This window comes from Protopterus annectens, chromosome 7.part0 (genome assembly GCF_019279795.1).
Source record: "Protopterus annectens isolate FY-2018-M chromosome 7.part0, PAN1.0, whole genome shotgun sequence".
NCBI lineage: Eukaryota > Metazoa > Chordata > Ceratodontiformes > Protopteridae > Protopterus > Protopterus annectens.
Genome location: NC_056739.1, coordinates 218,134,653 through 218,153,904, shown reverse-complemented (window position 1 = coordinate 218,153,904; position 19,252 = coordinate 218,134,653). Strand labels below are relative to the sequence as shown.

The following is a 19,252-nucleotide window of genomic DNA, read 5'->3' as shown; positions in this document are numbered from 1 at the left end:
ACTGTTCTGCTGTGGGAATGGGACCTCTGTGGAGTCCATTGATGACTTGCTTTACTCCTGGAGGTTGGCAGCCATTTCCACCCATGATGCAGAGTGATGGAATAACATACTGCTAGACCTGCAGGTGTAGACAGTGTACCCTCTGATGTTCTCCAAACATGACCACCCTGTATATCTATCAAACAAACATGGATAGCACTGCTGGATAGGACAGCTATGCTGGCAGATGCTATTGCTGAATAGAGGTGGATATGGCAGCATGTGCCATTACAGCCCTCATAAGACCTACCATGGCATTGCCCTGTCATCTCACCAAGGTGTTGGCATTGTCAGCTGACATCCTCATGTAAGCCATGCACCATACATATCATCTCCATATTGACAAAGGTAGCAATATCCCGTTTCTGGATGATAAGTCTGCACATATGGTGATTGAGGGTTACTGCCGCTCACATATCAAGGGCTGGCTGTGACATTAAAAGTTCTTGTAAACCTTGCTAGGCCTCTATGGGGTGGCCATACCTACATCAGATGCAGCACAGTCCTCTGCTACTGCTCTTGTCAATTACAGGGGAGTTTTCCAGTAGCTGTAAGGAGTGCTTATTCTGTACAGTCTGTATCTCAGGTATGGGTGAACCTGTGTCATCACCCTGAAAAAAAAGAATGGAGGATCACTCTGAAGGAAGACAGACAGTGTCTGTACGTCATCTGACTGACTTAATTCATGTCTCTGCAGCATCATCATCAGACCCTGAATAGCTGTTGACATCAGCCTGTTATGATGTCATCATTGCAGTGGTATCGCCTATGAATATACAAGTCAGAACAGAGTAAATCTGAATATTCATCTTACATGTGAGACCCTGTGTTGTGCATGCAAACATTGATACAGAATATGCAGACAGAGAAAAACTTCCACCCCATTCCTGTTTGCCTGCACACCTGACATACCTATGATAAAATGTTTGCACTTAAGTAGCCGGACCTACACCCTGCATGTGCTCTACTACTTTATACATATTCACTATGGTTAGAATCTAATGCATTTCTGAGACACATGAGGATAGGCCACTCCTGGGACTTGTGTCCACCTCCACCTTCATCATCCCAAACAGGGACACTAGATATTCTTCCTTGATAGTTAGGCTTGCAGTGGGATGCGGCCCCCTCCAGTGGTTGACAACTCTGCACAATTCTGCATGCTCACCTGTATCATGTTGATGACAAACCTCTGACACTTCTGTGACATTAAAAGTTCTGTGACTAGTATCTCCCAGATGTTGTCCCACAGAGGCTGGTAAGCATCCACTCTCCTTAGCAGCTGGAACACTTGGGTTCTGTGTGCCTGTAGCGGTAGGTCATTTTCAGCTTGAATTAAGTTGTCCAGCCTCTGCCATCCACCCCCTGCTGAGGGGATGATGATAGCTATGGAAGGAAGAGACACAGCTGTAGGCCAGTGACTGCCAGGGGTAACAAGCTACCAGCTACAAACAGTGGGTTGCCATAGATTTAGTCAACATTATTGCTTTGGACACAGGAAAAGAACCATGTAGGTACCACTGATATGCCATACTATGGACAGTAGGGTACTCCAGTGATACCCCATTTAAGTGGTAGGGACCAACTCATCTATGTATAGAGCTGGGGTAGCTGCCACACAGAGACCCACATGAATATACAAAGGAAGGGTATGTTTTACACTTACCAATAGGTAGGGACCACCTAGAGGGCTATAGGTGAAAGTGAGCTAATTAGTATGATGTTGGGGGTTACACATGGGGAGGCCCACTACAGGTGATCCCGCAGCATATGCACACAGCACGTCAATTTAAATCACACAGGATACTATATGTTTAGGCAATCTTTATAATGGGTTGCCTTTGTGTAGCTACTGTGTAGATGTACAGTTACATAAATAAAGTATGGCCTATATGCAGGTACAAGCTGCAGCCAACCACAATACAGATTAATCTATGTACCTATACTGTGTTCCAAGACAAAGGATCACATGTACAACACACTTGTGATATATATCTTGCCACAGTACTGCAGAATGCTGTATATCTCCTCAGGAGTGTGTCTTTGTTAAGACTATACTATTTTGCTGACAGAAACTTGCTTCATGATACTGTATTGGTGCTACTGATCCTGTGTTTTTAATGCACAGTGTGTCATTAAAATGGTGACACATCTGCTTAAGCTGCAAGTATAAAACAGTTTATATGGTATGTACTCATATGAAACTAGGTTCTACATGTCTTTGAATCAGTATATTTTGATGAAATCCATTGGCGACATGACACACTGCCACATTCTACTATGTGCCACTGATATGCTCTGTTCAAGGAGTCATGTATGCCGCCTGCCCATGTAAGAACATTGAACTTCATAGCAACACTAGTGTGTACTGCTCATGATTCAGAATTCACATTTCCTGCATGAACCACTGGCCAATATCATGTTTTAAATATTTGTGGTGGTGATAACTGCTAGAGCTAATGCCTCATAGAGAATGTCTGCTTAGTGTGCTAAGGAGAGCAATATAATGCTCTTTCTAACACACCATACATTCAGGGATCAGCTGCAGGGACCCTGTGTGTGTCCATTTTGGAAGGTAATGTCTAGTTCCACCTGGCTGAGCTTTTGTCCAAGACTACTGGCATCCCCAGGGCTGACAAGCAATGCAGACACTAATATGATAACCTTTAGTGTCAGATCTATGGCAATCGGAAGCAGAAGTTAAGCATTAATACCCCAAATGTTATAGTATATATTTGGCATTGATGCTGTTTGTCAAATTGTAACTGTATTTTTTTCTCTCAGTCATTCAGGGCTGTGTACCTATTAAATTTTTTCCTATGGCATTTATTGGGATGTAGCATGTGGGTTATTGTGGGAGACTATGTATGTTGATTGTCCATATGTCATGGTATTGCTGCATGTTGTTGAGTACTGTATAGCTGTCTAGTTATGAAGCTGTGGGCACTTGGTCAGGCTTCTGTGATCTTGCATTTACATATAAAGCTGTGGTTAGCTGTGAGGCTGTGAGCAAATGTCCAGGTTTGTTCTATTTGTGCATACATGTAAGGCTGTAGCTTAGCTGTGAGCTTTGCTCCCATTTCTAAGCTTCTGCTGCCATCTGTGTACATATGGGATTATTTTATTTATTTTTATTTATTTTACATTTGTTGACCGGGATAGTCTGACTAGATGCATGTCCATTTTCAGCGGAGGCCCGGGGAGAAAAGCTACAAGGGTAAGCAGATACAACATTACATAATACCAGCATTACATATTACAAACATACTATTTACAGTGATTACATAAGTATGCAGGTTAAACAAGTTCCACAGGTTAGAGTTAATCCCGAGCGTAAATCAGGATTAAATTAAATTGCACAGTAAGCTGGTTAACAGATTTTTACACATTCTAGAGAGAGTTAGCCATGCTTGATACATTGGCATAGCCAGTTAAGTGCCAAATATTGTTTGAGTCTAGTTTTAAATTGATCTAAGGTAGAAAGTAAGGTAATATTAGCTGGAAGAGAGTTCCAGGGTCTACTTATATTTATGTCTTACTATAGTCTTGCATTGCTGTCTGTATCTCACCTAGACCCATATGTGAAGCCTGTTTAGTCTCTTTTGTCTTTCAGCATTGGCAGAGTGAGAGGCAAACCTTGTTGGCTGCCACAGAAGGCAGCTAAGACTTTCAGCGCAGTGAGATTGATCTGCATATCATCACCTGACTTGTACTATATTAACTGGACCATTTGTACAACACCTTCACTTATGTTACCGTTCTCATTATGTGTCTCTTCTGTGGGTCTTGATGATGCCAGTAAGCTACAGAGGTGCCAGCCCCTGCCAGCTCCTGCTGGCCCCTACTCTGCCTGTGGTTGTGGTGGGTGAGAGGGCTGTGACTGTCCCAATTGTAGGTTCTGACTTCTCTTTCTCATTCTGTGGCAGGTAGAGTGGGTCAGCTGCCTGCTGTAGTCCAGCTATCAGAGCAGCAGGATGTGCAGGAGGTGGCTGAGAGTGCAATGACCTAGCTACTACTATATGCATCTCCTGAGGCTTGTTGTAGATGTGCTTGGCCTGCAGACCTCTGTCATCAGGTTTCCAGAGGAAGGTAGGGCTCCTGCCACCAGCCATCCTCACCCATCTCAGCCATCAGATGGATCACACAATGACGCTCCTCTGGTCCAGACAGCAGCCAACATCCTGCCTATACTCCTTAGTTTCCTATTTACTCTAAATGGTCTATGACATAGGAGATAAGTCAACATAGAGACAAAAATACACAAGGAATTCTTTTTTTCTCAGATGAATATGGGTACTTGAAATATACTGACATTAGATATAAAGGGCAAAGAAACCATGCAAAGTCTCAAAAAGGCAATGAAAACATTAAAGTGAGGCTAAAAATTAATTGGGAAGCAGGTTTCAAATGGAAGACACTATCAGTTTAACTACTTCTGGAAGTTCCACCTTTATATGAATAGCGACATGCTGCTAAAGATGCATGCATAGGAAATGTAAAGAACGGATTTAGGTATTTTTCAGTAGCAACACATTTTCAATGTTTTTGTTTCTGTAATCTCCACAAAATATGCTCAAAATGGGCACCATTTCAGTCCATGCAGCAAGAACAGTGTTTGTAAATTAATCATATTGTCATTAGAAATAAATAAATAATAAAAAGCTACTCGGCATATCTGATAGTACATTTTTGTCATCTTTAGAATTCACATCTATTAAAATAATGTCCCCTCTCTATTTGTGCACAACTATATTTTCTACACTTCAATACATATTAAATCAGTATGTAATACTTACACGGGGCCTGAGGCGATCAGAGCTATTAAGAAATTCATGTCGTCAATAAATACTTCCAGATCAGGATAAGGAAGGTCTTTAGGTTTTCCTTTCTTGGCATCTTCTTTATTGGCATAAATGTAGACGACTCCATCTTTCAACTGAGCATGATATTCAAGGTCCTCAGGAAGGTTGTCTGTTCTGAAGGGATCTTCATCTTTCTTTGGAAGAGGGGTAAGATCTGCAGCACAGAGTAAAGATAAACATATTTATACAATTGTCTGTACCGCTAAAGTGTTACAAAAAATAAGCATGTACTAATTGATGTCATGCCATTCTTTTTCTACGTTTTAGTGTAACGATTTTTGATATGGCAGGGAACGTTTAGATTTTATATAAAACAAATATACGTTTTGTTATCTTTAGAAGGATCATATCTACAAAAACGCAGTGAGAATAGAGGTAGTTTCACTGTTTTTTGATTGTGAGTATTGAGGAAAAGGACACTGCTGTTATACGGGAGTTGGAGAAGTCATACAGTATGCATTTCTCCACTGACAGTCCAAGATTCGGTAGCCATGACATTCTGGGGTTCAGTGATTACTGCAGTAATTACAACAACAATGAGTCTAAAAATCTGACAGTAATAAAATAAAAAAAATTTCAAGTTAATACAAAAAGAAGAACAAGATAGCAAAATGTAATATTGACGACAGAGGAAATATAGCATCATAGCCAAAATAGTTGCAGATGGTGGGGAAGTATTGACAGAGGTATGTAGATGAAATGGTAATAGCAGAGAATTCCAAAATGCCCTTTGGAGTTTTAGAGGTATGCTTAAATGTAGTTATTTATGTAAGATATATGATCGTATAAAGAATAGTCCTAGACTAAGTTGAGTATATGTCTCTAGTAAAAAAGAACTTGATTTCTGTCCTTGACAAATGTATTTACAAAGCATTTCCACAGATAATGGCTACAGTGAACAGTTACAACATGACTGTTGGGGGTGCTGTATTTTGGACTAGTTTGCCCCTTGAGGTAAATGGATATACACATTCAATGCCATTATTTTTTTATTCATTTTTGACATCTTTTACTGTCTACTATCTGCCATGTCCTGGTACCATCTACATTCTCCACAGTATGGTAGAGATAAGACAAAGGCATGTCTGTACAATATCATTGTGATGGTAGAAGTCTTTTTCCACATTTTTTTACTCTTAAGCCGACCCTGAGCATGGCATGAAGAGATATAAGTGTGGGTTGTCTGCATATGTCAACTGCCCCAAAAACACACACGCTCACACATATATCCTCTTTCGAGAATGATTTGCCTGAACATCTCCATCATTTTGGGTTGTTTGGGTTACAGCCCTCAGCCTCTACTGGTGACTACAGTAAAGAAGGAAACCCTTACTATTCCAGGTCAGAATAACCAGCATTTAGGAGATGTATTCCTATACCCCCCCCCCCACACACACAGTCATTACTGCATTTGATGTATGTTGATTCTTGGTTATAAAATTTTGAAGTTTATAATGGTAGGTCATCACTGCAGACTTAGATGTCAAAGAAAAGCAGTTAGTGACTCACATAAAAGGGAAGTGCATTCCTACCACTACAAATGCAGAGTTATTCAGTTGGTAAAAAAGACACACTTACTACAGCTTTGGCAAACTCCTGGCATTAATACAGACTGCATTACTCACTTGCGGATACAGTTTTTATGCTGGCTACTTTGTCTGAATGTGTTATACCACTAGAAGTAGGGCTCATTGCAGGAAAAAGCAGCGCATCACATAAGTCCTGGGCTGATGCAGGAGGGCAAGGTACAGGCCAGACCTGCATGCTTGCAGATAAGATAGAGATGTTCAGTATAAAGCACTATTGACAGACGGTGTGTCACACACATTCTGTAACGCTGCAAGTCCTGTCTTCCCAAGGTACCGATTTCACTAATACATGTTGGAGAAAGACACATGGGAGAAGTACAGAAACGGATTAATGTATCAAAAGTCACATGCTGGAACCTAACAAATAGCAATTAGAAAAACAGAAACTTAATAAACAGTATGCTAACTCATACCATCTGAGGCACAGTATGTCACTTACAGCCAGGAGGACCACAAAAACAAAACAAAACACTAGGGTAGCTCATGATCCCATGCTTTTCTTAGGCTTGCATAGCGAATTAGCAGATATTACAGAAAATTACTTGAGTAGCAACTTTTTTAAACTCTGGAGTCCTAGTTTTATGCAAGTAAACATATATATTTTTACAATTAGTCTTCTGTAACAGAATGGTAAAAAAAATCATTGCAAAGTGGAAGTAAACAAGAAAAGTTAATAAGGAGCTGGTAACATTGGCATCCAGCTCTTCTAATGCATGAGAATGACAGAATGTTCAACACAGATACATTAAAACAAATGGCAAAATGTAGAAAAACCTAACACCGGAAAGACATGCACAATCTTGCAGAGGATGACATTCTGATAGCTGTCATTCTGTAAATTCATTTTTAAGACCTACAGCAGTGTGCTTGTCTGGGAATTTCACTGTAGCTAAAGTGCCATTCACTTATCACACTGGCACTTTCAGCTCAGTGTAATATAATGAAACACAACAGCAGAACTGCAGTCCTTTAAAATCCCTGAATCAAGCAGTCTAGCCACAACTAAGAAAGGGTTAGTTGTGGGAAATGTAGTAGTTCTGTCAAAATGTTTGCAAATGTATTTAACTGTTGTGTATCATGTGTTCTGTGTTTTTAAAAGCCTGATCTAGTCAGTGACTCATTTTAAGACCGTGTGTGTGTGTGTGTGTGTGTGTGTGTGTGTGTGTGTGTGTGTGTGTGTGTGTGTGTGTGTGATTCAAGTACCTGGGTAGACTTCATTCTCCTCTTTCCATGTTTCTCCTTCTATAGTGGCCAGATACTTTGCAGCAGTGCGAGCATACCGTTGGCATGATAAGTTCATATACTTCTCACGAATTTTCAAGGCACGAAAAAGACCTTTACAAGTTTGCTCAAAGTCTTCCACTGTTACCTACACAAATTAAGGCAAAGCTTGAGTGACCATGTCAACCAAAAATATGGGTTTAGCAAACATTTCAAGAGAAATACATGCTCAATGGTTGTGATAAAAACAGACCTTATGCTGCACACTGCTGCACACTGGCATTAATTGTAACTGACAGTAATACAGCTAATAAGAGCAATAAGCCAGCCACGTACTACAAGTAAAAGTCCCCATGCAGGGAAGAATGTATCATAATGAAATGTTAACACAAAGCACAGCACAGCTTCAAGGGAGTTAAGTTTTGAAATGTACTTTTTATTTCAGGTTCATAAGGTAAGCTTTGTGGACTTAAAAGGGTTTAGAGAAGTAAATGCATTAAATCTAAGATAATTTGATTAATTTGGACCCAGAACTTTAATAATAACATTTCTGCATGAGTTCCTTCTCAGAATTAGAAATATTTCTGTCTTTCTTTCAGCCCTTCCATTGACAGAGTGCTTGCTGTCTTAATCTTTACTGCTAAGTTATGGAGAGTTGAATGCTACCTGCTCTAAACTCTGTTATTCATCGTAATGATTAAAAACATGCACAACAGAGCAAAATAAAATATGGGCTTGTCTACAGAAAGCATAATGGGATGTGTAACTTTCTGCAAAAATTAACAGGAGAATTAAAGTGACTTGAAGCATCATTCATGGTTAGTATACTTTATCTCCATTAATAGTAAAATGACAGCCTTCCTCTTGGACGTGTAGTTTGCTCTAACCTGCCTCCTTCTTGTTCTTTTCAATCATCACAGATACCGTAACTTCTCACTCTGGCTAAGACTATCTGCCTCAAGTAAGCTAAAACTAATATCAATTATCTGAGCTGCCTGTTAGATGGAATTATTGTTTGCCTTACTTACAGCATCATAATATCTGGCATACTATTTCCACTTTCACATGCAGGTCTCCATTCCTCACTGCATATTTTACATTTTAGACTACATTCTGCTTAGGACTTTTCTTAAGGACTCCATAATCATCATCACTGACTATTTCTGACCAGTTATTCTGAGATGTTCTGGTCTTCCAAGAACTATTCGAACATTCCCAGCCCGTGTTTCTTCCCATTAGTGCTCTGCCGTCTCGATATCCCTGCTAAAGTTAGTGCTGTGTTTTCCAGTGTCATAGCATACTGTCCTACCATATGCTTCAGCTTATCCTCTCTCCTTGTTTACAATCTGCTGTTTTCAGATTCAGTCTTTAACATCTGTCTCTCATTTTTCCATACCCCTATTCATAAACATGCTTCTCTTACCACTTTTGTCCTTCTGCTGCAATTGTACAAATCGTGTAGCTGCCAAAAGGCTTCGTGTCTCCCCCTCGAAGCTCTGCAGTAAGGGATTTCTACCAACCATCCATACCCCGTAACCATAGCAGGATCTTACATCCATCCATACACAACCCCTTTTTTCCCAGTTTTGCACATGGGTCTTGGTGTCACTTCAACAGTGACAATCATCTAGAGTCGAGGTAACTTTACACAAATGGCTGATAATATTACCTGCTATGGGCCCGTACTAATTAAGGACTCCCCTTTTCAGCGGTGGATGCATTGAGAAAAGAAAATAGAAATGGTTATACAGGATATCTCCCTCGTCATTTACTTTGTTTTATTATATATGCCATGTGATGCAATAAACTTGGAAATGATAATATTGGATTGTCCTTACTTGAACTTGTATATTTATACTGTAAGATATGAGTGTTATGTTTAAATTGTTACATATGTCTGTATTTGGAGCTTTTCTCCCTGGGCCTCCACTGAAAATGGGTTCTTTGACCCAGTCGGACTATCCCGGTAAACAAATGTCAAATAAATAAATAAACTCAGTATGAATCTCATCCTTGGGGAATATGCTTCCAGCACACCATATCAGTAATGTCATACTTTATTATTCACCTTTGCTCATCCTGGGGAAACAAAAAATATTATCACTAACACAGTGTGAAAACCTACTATATTGGCACATAATCAAGCATATGGAGAAATAGGAGGAGTCTAAGTGACCTACCTACCTTTGTGAGGTACCTCCTGATAAATACCATATGCTGATGCATACCTCTCAACCTCTTAGAGCAAGAAATCTGGACAAAGCCATCAGTAATGGGGGGACAAAGGCCAAAAAAATAGGGACGATTTTTAAATATTGCTCCTACAAACTTAGAAGGTTGGTAGAATAACAGGTTTTGCATTAGCATGAATTTTCTGAAGGGTATGAAGTCTGAAACTGAAATGTTTGTCATTATTTTCTGACTTCAACATTTAATGACTTGCCAATGATTTACCAGAAAACCCAAATTTTATAAAAAAAAATCGACCAAAAATATAAGGCAAAAATCTGGACATTCTGCAAAAATCTCTACAGTTGAGAGTTATGTGCTGATCCCATTATGTATCCCTGCTCATATGTGATGATATAGAACCTAAACATGGGCCTTCCTCCCAATTTACTTCTGCTCAAGCTACAGATTATGTAAACAGTTCTTTTGCTATTGCCTCCAGTAGTACCACCTTCTCAGTAAGATGCTATGATGGTCACATCTGTCCATGTCTCATAAAATCTTACATTCTGCTCATAACAGCCTTTTCTTCTGAGACAACAAACACATACTTATGTTAGAGAACTTTACTACTGGTTGAGTGGTTTGTTAAAACAAAATGCAGTTCACAGGAATCTCCCAGTCATTTTCTGGACCTACAAGAACCAGTTCACAATCTTGGAAGCACATATTCTTAGACTGGGAGATAACATCCAACTCTTCTGTTGGATCATATCTTATTTAATCAACATGTGATTATTTGAACCCAAAACATCTAAAACATTGGAAGGTCAGCAGTGACACTTCCAATGTAGCAAAACACAAACAGACACATTTTTGTAGAGCAGCCAGGGTGTGTGGATCTATCTATCTATCTATCTATCTATCTATCTATCTATCTATCTATCTATCTATCTAGCTATCTATCTATCTATCTACCTATTTATCTCTATATCATCTAACTATATAAAGATTGAAATTACACACACTCAGAAAAGGAGGAAAAAGTGAGGAAAATGCAGCCTCTCCTTCTCAGCCTTATCCAAGTCGAATCTCTGTTACATGGTGCCTGTGATATCTCAGTGATGATGCTGATGATTCTGAGCACCAGTCAACTGTCCAGCAACAAATAACAGGACCTTCCTAATACTGTCTGCAGAATGATTACCTAGATATAAGATAGTACTGAATGATTACATTCAAGCATTCATCTTCTTAAGGGTAGCAGCCCAAGTTTTAACCATACTGGTGTGTAAGTCTGTGTGCGTGTGTGTGTGTGTGTGTGTGTGTGTGTGTGTGTGTGTGTGTGTGTGTGTGTGTGTGTATGTAGAGAGAGAGATCTATATCTATCCCCCCTCTCTCTACACACACACACAAACACACACACACACATATATATATATATATATATCTATATATATATATATATAGATATATATATATATATATATATGGGTCTACTGCTTAACATTGAAAATACACTTCAGAATTAAGCAGTAGACCCTACACTTCAGCGAAAGTCCACTTAAACGAAAGTGCACTTTCGCTGAAGTCTACTACCCAAAAAATAAATAAATAAAACATGTTTTTGCAGGGGGGCAAGCCCCCCTGCACCCCCACACCCCCTACTTAAATATAACAACTCCGAGATCGCACTACAGCAGGGAAAAGGGAATATTCCCATTCTGTGCTATAGTGTGCCTGCCGAAGTCAATGTTCAAAGTTTCACTACTTCGAACAAGTGGACTCGGTGAAGTGGCGTTCGAAGTAGTGAAAGTTCGAACAAATTGACGGAACCCATATATATATATATATATATATATATATATATATAGGTCTACTTCATAACACTGAAATTTCATAACGTTGAATTTCAAAACATTGAAAACTCAAAACAATGAAAACTCAGAACATTGAAAGTGTGCTTCATAACACTGAAAACTACAATGCATATGTAAATAACATCCTCTCCACCTATAACAACAGCTAACTAACAAACATACTTTCTACTACATTTCTGCTGTGAGGCAAGCCCCCCTGCACCCTCACACCCCCTAAATTAAATATACCAACTCCAACATCGCACTACAGTGGAAAAAAGTTAATTTCCTAACAGCACTGTATCACAATCACCATACACTGAGGTTAGGATATTAACTTTTTTCTACTGTAGTGTGATCTTGGAGTTGGTATATTTAATTTATGGGGGTTGTGGGGGTGCAGGAGAGCTTACCCCTCTGCAGAAACATAGTAGAAAGTGTGTTAGTTAGGTGGTGTTGTAGTTGGAGGGGATCTTATTTACTTGTACAATGTAGTTTTCAATGTTATGAAGCATACTTTCAATGTTCTAAGTTTTCAGTGTTTTGAATTTTCGATGTTATGGTCTCAATGTTACGCAATTCAACCTTATGAAATTTCAGTGTTACCAAGTAGACCCATATACATATATATATATATATAAATATATATATATATATATATATATATATATATATATATATATATATATATGTGTGTGTGTGTGTGTGTGTGTGTATGTATATGCATATATACAGCCTTAATTAGCCTGCAGTGTGACCCTGAGTAAGTCACTTAACTAGACAGTGGTCCTAGCTTGTCCTCTGAACAGGGACTGGGTGGCTGGTGTTACCCACTTAATAAACAGTAATTTTTATATCACTTTATTTAACTGCCAAGCATCTCAGACATAATTTACACTACTTCTAAGCGCCGTAAACAGTTCCTTTATTCAGTTCTACTATTCACATCTGCACTTAAGTTATTCATGTTTGTGCTTAAATACAATATCCTCATGTACCTTTTGTTATGCATTTAAATATATTTAAGAAGACTATTGGAGAACTGGCATTTGTTTTATTAATTTTGGAACTTTCCCTCAAAGAGACAAATTATAGCAATATGCACCCATCTATGACAAAACAGTAACTTCATTCCAAATGAAATGCCTCTCTGAATGCAAAACAATGGTGTACCACTGCTGATATCTTATTCTCTAATCTAATTAGCCAGTCAAAGACTATTAATAGATCTGGGGGTCATTTGTGCCCACATTCTTCACCAGGCATCCTTTAGGAATGAATGATGGGCTCTGAATTTAAATTTCCTTAACTCCACTCTTTTATCTTGTTGCAATGGCATCTCACCCACTATCCATCTCAAGACAGCAAACTTAACTGTATTCTCTTTAATTATATGTTATATTATGTCAACCCAATTGCATTATGCTAGGTCAACTGACTTCTTGTAATTTTGTAATTACTTTGTGTTATTATTCTCTGTTATAAAACCTAAATTCATGTAATTTTACTCGCTAAAAACTCATGTTGAAATGCTATCCTCTGTGTTACTGAATGAATGACTTTATATTTGGTAACTTGAAATATGCCTTTATGGCCTGGCTTGTGGTTGAAAAGTGTCCTTAGACCAGTTCACCTACTTGGTTAACAAATCATAAATAATTAAATGAAGTTTAATTGACCATAGCAAGCTGCTGAACAGCCTACTAGAATCCAATTTCATGAGCAAGTAGTGATTGCGTCTTTGTGGAACTAGAGTTGGGACTGTGGTCAGGGTTCAAGTCCCTTTCTTGGGTCTCCTGTTGTATCTGGTGCCAGCCATTCCTTCCTATTTTATATCAGAGGCCATCTAAACCACTACTTTGTTTTCTGTGCCTCCACACTTAAAAAGTGCCTACATCCACCAAGTTCCGTGTTGAGGCAACCTAGGTGAAATGTATAAGTCTTGCCAGTAATTGTAGTTTATCACCTCGGTACAGATCTATATGTTTGTATTTGTGTTGTCTACATTCTTTAACTTAAAAATAATTGGAAATAGCATTTGTTCTGCTTTCCTATCTCTTACTTTTCTTTACTGTTCTCAAGAACAGGTTAATGGACTTTTCAACATCTTTGTTTGCAGAATAAATGGAATGATTCAGTAGATGTAGAAAAGCCACTGGGAAGATATCTAGTTGAGGTTGGGAGACAAGGTTAAAAAAAATTAGATTAACTGGTCAGTTGAAGATGATCGCAGTCATGTCAAATATACAAGAGAAATTTTTGACCTACAGTAGAAGTGAATTAACAAAAAAGGTTTCAGCTACCGTGATATGTGTGTTTTCCTTGTCAAGCAACTTTAAATTGTGATAGGCAAAATGATGGAAGAGCGAGGGAGACAAATTTCTAAATAACACATCATAAAATTTAATTAGGTCCCAATATGGTGTATACTAAGGACACAGATCAGGAAAAAAATTCCACAGAAGGAAAGAAACTGCTAAACCTTGTCTTTTTTTAATATGTGGATGTATGGGAATTGTTCCCTAAGGAGAAAAATACACTCTGAGAAAATGAAATATATATTGTTCTTTAAGCTCAGTCATTCTTCATGCTGTATGGAAAGTGAGACAACACTCATTTATTCTGAATGTTGTAAGGGCAACAGGCAGAACAAATAGCATGGAGACTTATTTTTGCATGGAAGGTAGAAAAGAAGGCTTTATGAGTCCTAGTCCTCCTGTACAGGTCAACACTGAGGTTATATTTACATCAATAATCCATTTCTGAAGCTGAAATATGTGGTGATGTGGCTGAGCTTCTCAAAGGTCTTTAAGGCCTTAAGCTTAGTAAGAATTTATAAATATGTAAGAGGTATAAAGGTCAGTAAGGGACCTCAGGACATTCAGTAAATTTTGACAGATTACATGTACATGACTCAGCATATTACAGAAGATCAAAAAAGCCTGAGGCTGCAGTAACGTTTCTAAGAAAAAAGTCAGGGTTCCCATATCAGTGCATAGGTTTTTAAGAGGATTTAGTTGCATGCTGATACTGGAATTTCATGTGGAGGAAAAGACAGATAGTTATAGGAAAGAAATGGTTGGCTATGAAAGCATTTTTATTTTTTAAGAGGACAGGTAAAGTCATTATAGGATCTGAAATAACCTACCAAACTGGTTGACTAACTGCTGAATTACTGAAGGTGGTACAGATGGTGGAATCTCAGAAGAAGAGACAACTGCCTGTAAACTGATTATGCAGTCAGGCAGATTTAAAGGTCCTGCACTCATTTCTGTTGGATCTGGTTGTTCACATCTGTAAATTTCTCAACTGAATAATGGAACTGCTTTCATTACCAAACTTTTTATAGTATCCAGGTCACTCTAGATGCCTAAGGATAATTTTACAGATAATCATGGAGATGCCTTTCAAAATAATAGTAAAGAAAGAACAGTGCAGAAAATAAATCACATGGCCTTTGTTACAAGTCAACAGACAGAGTTAAAGTTATCACTGTTGTGAAACTGTTACCCTAACCACTGCATCCATGAGTGATTTTCCTCACTCTTTCTGAGTTTGGCTGCTTTTTGATTCTCACCCTTCTACAGGAGCATGTCCCAAGTACCAAGTTCTGGCTTCCTGCTCAAGTTCTGCTCAACTTACCCTAACTGCTGCATCTGTGAGTGATTTTCTCCCTGTTTCTGGGTTTGGCTGCTTTTTGATTCTCACCCCTTCTGCAGAAGCATATCCCAAGTATTGAGTTATGGCTTCCTACTCGAGTTCTGCTCAATGTATTTGAGGCCAACTAAGCTGTGGCTCTTGAAATTTAAAAAAAAAAATATTACAATTAAGTGTGTTAGGCTGTGGTGCACACACTATCTGGGTCATAAAACGCTACAACTAACTGATATTTCTGGAATAAAGGAAAACCAGATTTAACCAGCTGCACAAGGTTTGTAGTACCTACCAATTCTTTTACTTTTCAAACTTTTAGTTTCAAGTGTAAGTGCAGTGGCTCTCATATCTACTATAAAAATGCTGGCACTGACCTGTAGTATTTTTATTACAAGGTTTTTTTCCTGCTGCTGCTTGGTCTACTTCTTGTGGTTTCTACCTCACTCTACTTGGGATCACTCCACTAACCCTACCCTGCCCCCAAATTCTACCCACCCGTACTACCTCTAAACTTGTACATAAGTGACTCCTCCCCTTTGCAGATCTCACCAATCCCTACCTTTCATTTTCCCTACAAATTTTTCTATATCTCCCCAATTTTCTCTCCTACTTTTAATCACTCCATACTTATTCCCTACCTTCTTGGCTTATTATTACTTTACACACCTCCTACAAAAAATTCCTTTCACACTACCCTCCTTCCCATTCATCCCTTTCTTGATATCCACCTGTATCTTTCTGTAGCCTACACAACTTTGCTACTTATTACAACACACCCACATACATTTCCTACTCCCACTTCTTACAAACCAAAGAATGCAGTCATCTAGTTCACACATTCTAACTATCACTTCTCTTTATATTTCTCTGCCCTATACTACATATCACTGCCCTGAACTCCATCTCCTTCTCACCTCCTACTCCACCACCACTACTACTTCAATTTCTACAGAACTTAAGAGTTGTACAAACATATCTCCAAAACACTATTTAATAAACCCCCTCTTCTAATACAAACTAAAAAAGTGCCCCTCTCATAAATGAAATACACTTAACTTCTATAAGCTATACTACAAAATCATCTCAAGCATAAAATATCAAATCTCCCTCTAAACAAGAGCTGTTAGCTTATATATTTACATTCACCACCATACCTTTATTGGGAAATATACACCCAATCCAGGTCCCACTTCAAATAATATCACCACACCTCCACTTGGAATTAACTCTTAGACATCAGTGTACATGGTAACTAGAAATATTCAAAGTATTCACAACAAAATCTCTATTTTTTATGCCTGGATCACTCATACTCAGCCAGACATTATTGCCGTCATCAAGACCTGGCTGAAACCCTAACATTACAGATTCTGAATTTCTCTCCTCAGGCTTTCAAACTATAAGATCTGATAAGTCTAACAAAAAAGGAGGTGGAGTAGCACTAATTTTTCCAAGCACTTTCAGCATAATACCTTATATAAATCCTATTCCCCAATTCGCCAATGCTGAAATTCTTATTGCTTTCCTAAAAATTAACAACAGCAAAACATCTGTGTATCATAGTTCTCTACATACTCTCTGGAAAAAATACACCTTTACTAGAAGAAATTATTGCCTGGATTTCTACTAACATTAAAAATTAAATTGTTATCCTAGGTGGCATAAATATCAACTGGCTAAACCTGAGCTCCAACATCCCTGCTTCTAATATTAATCTGTTCAACTTTTCTCAGTTCATAAACACCTGAACCAGATCAAATAAGGATAACACCACAGGATCCACTCTAGATTGGATTCTTGTCTCCAACCCCAATAAAATATCTGAAGCAGGCACAGTTCCAGATACTCTGAGTGACCACCTCCCTACCTTTATCCACCATTCCACCTCCTCCTCCCAAAATCAATAGCATTACAAACAAATAAGGAACCTAACTGCTTTCAACCCTCTTACATTTGTTGATACCCTGAAAAAGATTAATTGGCACAAACTAAAAACTCTCCCACTAAATAATGCTGTTGACTATTTTAATACTATTTTCCTGAACATGCAAAATAGCCTTGCACCCCTTTTCTTGAAAAGGATCAAAACAAACTGTGACCAAGCCTATAAAAGATCTGGTGCACTCCACAGATAAATTATAGAAACAGTACCAAACTAATAAAAACCAGAGCAACCTCATACTATTTAAACAGCTTCATAATCAGGTAAAAAAATTAGTTCATAAAGATAAAAAAGTTTACTATTCAAAACTGCAATCTAACCATAAAACAAATTCTAAAAAAATTTGGAATTCCATCACATCACTCCTGAACTCTGGCACAAAAAACAACCCATGTACACATCCTGACAAACCTAATGAAATAGCCTCTTTCTAACTCTTTCTTTATAAATTCTATAGCTGATATTACTGCTAGCTTCCCTTATGATAAAGGCAGTATAAGTGATGTTGCTCCACTAAAAACCTCCACCACCTTCCCTATTTCTACATGCACCCCATCCACCTATGAACCCAACACCATGAACCCGACACCCCTTCTACCCCTAAATTCACTTTTAATCCCAGTTCTACCACTACTATAAAAAGACTAGTCCTGAAGCTCAAACCCTGCTCTAACACACCTGACAGTATATCCTCCATATTTCTAAAGCTTGCTGCTGAAGCCATTGCATTCCTTATAAGTATCCTTATTAATAGATCCATTCAAGAATCTTATGCGCCCAAATTTTGGAAGAAAGCTTTCATTCTCCCTCTTCATAAAGGTGGCAAAAACAAGATCTCTCCAACATTTGTCGATCACTATTCTGTCCCCCTATGTCTAAGATTTTGGAAAAGGGCATTCACATTCAGCTGATGGCCTATCTACTTCACAACCACCTCCTGTCTTCTAAGCAACATGGTTTCACCCTGGCCATAGCACTAAAACTGTCCTCCTATCTTTCTTAGATACTGTTAACAGAGCTGGTGATTCCAGGAAAATAATATTTACCCTCTTCTTAGATCTATCAAAGGCATTTGATAATAATATTTACCCTCTTCTTAGATCTATCAAAGGCATTTGATAAACTTTCACACTCTTTACTACTATCACAACTCTCAAACCTTGGACTTTTCCCTGCCACTCTCAAATGGTTCTTAAGCTATCTAAAAGACAGGCAACAGACCCTCAAATGGCAAAATTCTATCTCTTCTTCACTTAACACCTCTACTGGAGTTCCTCGAGGCTCCATACTTGGCCCCCTCCTGTTCAATACTTTCATTAATAATTTCCACACATCTATGACCCATGGAGCTCTTCTTCAATATGCAGATGACCCAGCTATTGTCTGTTCAGCTGAGTCTGTTTCTGAACTCCAACTCAAAATTCAAAAAGCCTTCTCCACCACTGAGTCCTGGATGTACAACAACCAGCTTGCCCTAAACCCAAATAAATGCAAGATCATGCCATGCATCCCTAAGGAATCAGCCCTGCTAGACAAAACCATGCTCAATATCTATTCCCAAAGTACGGCACAAATAGAAATTGTCAGCCACATAAAACTTCTAGGAGTTACCTTTGATAAACATCTAAAATTTGATACTCACCTGCAACACATCTTCCAAAAAACTCATTAGAAACTACGAATCCTCTATAGGCACAACCAGTTCCTCAGTCCTTCCACTAAACAAACCCTTGCTTCCAATTACCTACTCCCTTCTCTCATGTACGGTTCCCCTCTACTTAACGAACTTCAAATCACTGTCAGAGCCAAACTTGAGGTGTGTTATAATAAAATTACAAAATTCACATCATATCCCAAAAACTTTTCCCATCATTGTAATGCTCTCCAGTCCCTACAATGGCTGGAACTACCAAACTA

The 19,252-nt window shown here is 38.5% G+C and overlaps 1 protein-coding gene across 1 annotated transcript in view; it reads right to left on the bottom strand.

Moving 5' to 3' along the window:
- Nucleotides 1-19,252, bottom strand: part of AMPD1 (adenosine monophosphate deaminase 1) — a 238,292-nt gene that overhangs the window by 169,964 nt on the left and 49,076 nt on the right. Inside the window, exons 4-5 of the mRNA XM_044076719.1 lie at nt 7,694-7,859; nt 4,836-5,055 (exon numbers count right to left, since the gene is read on the bottom strand). Coding sequence (XP_043932654.1) covers nt 4,836-5,055; nt 7,694-7,859 — 386 coding nt within the window. The remainder of the gene's footprint in view (nt 1-4,835; nt 5,056-7,693; nt 7,860-19,252) is intronic.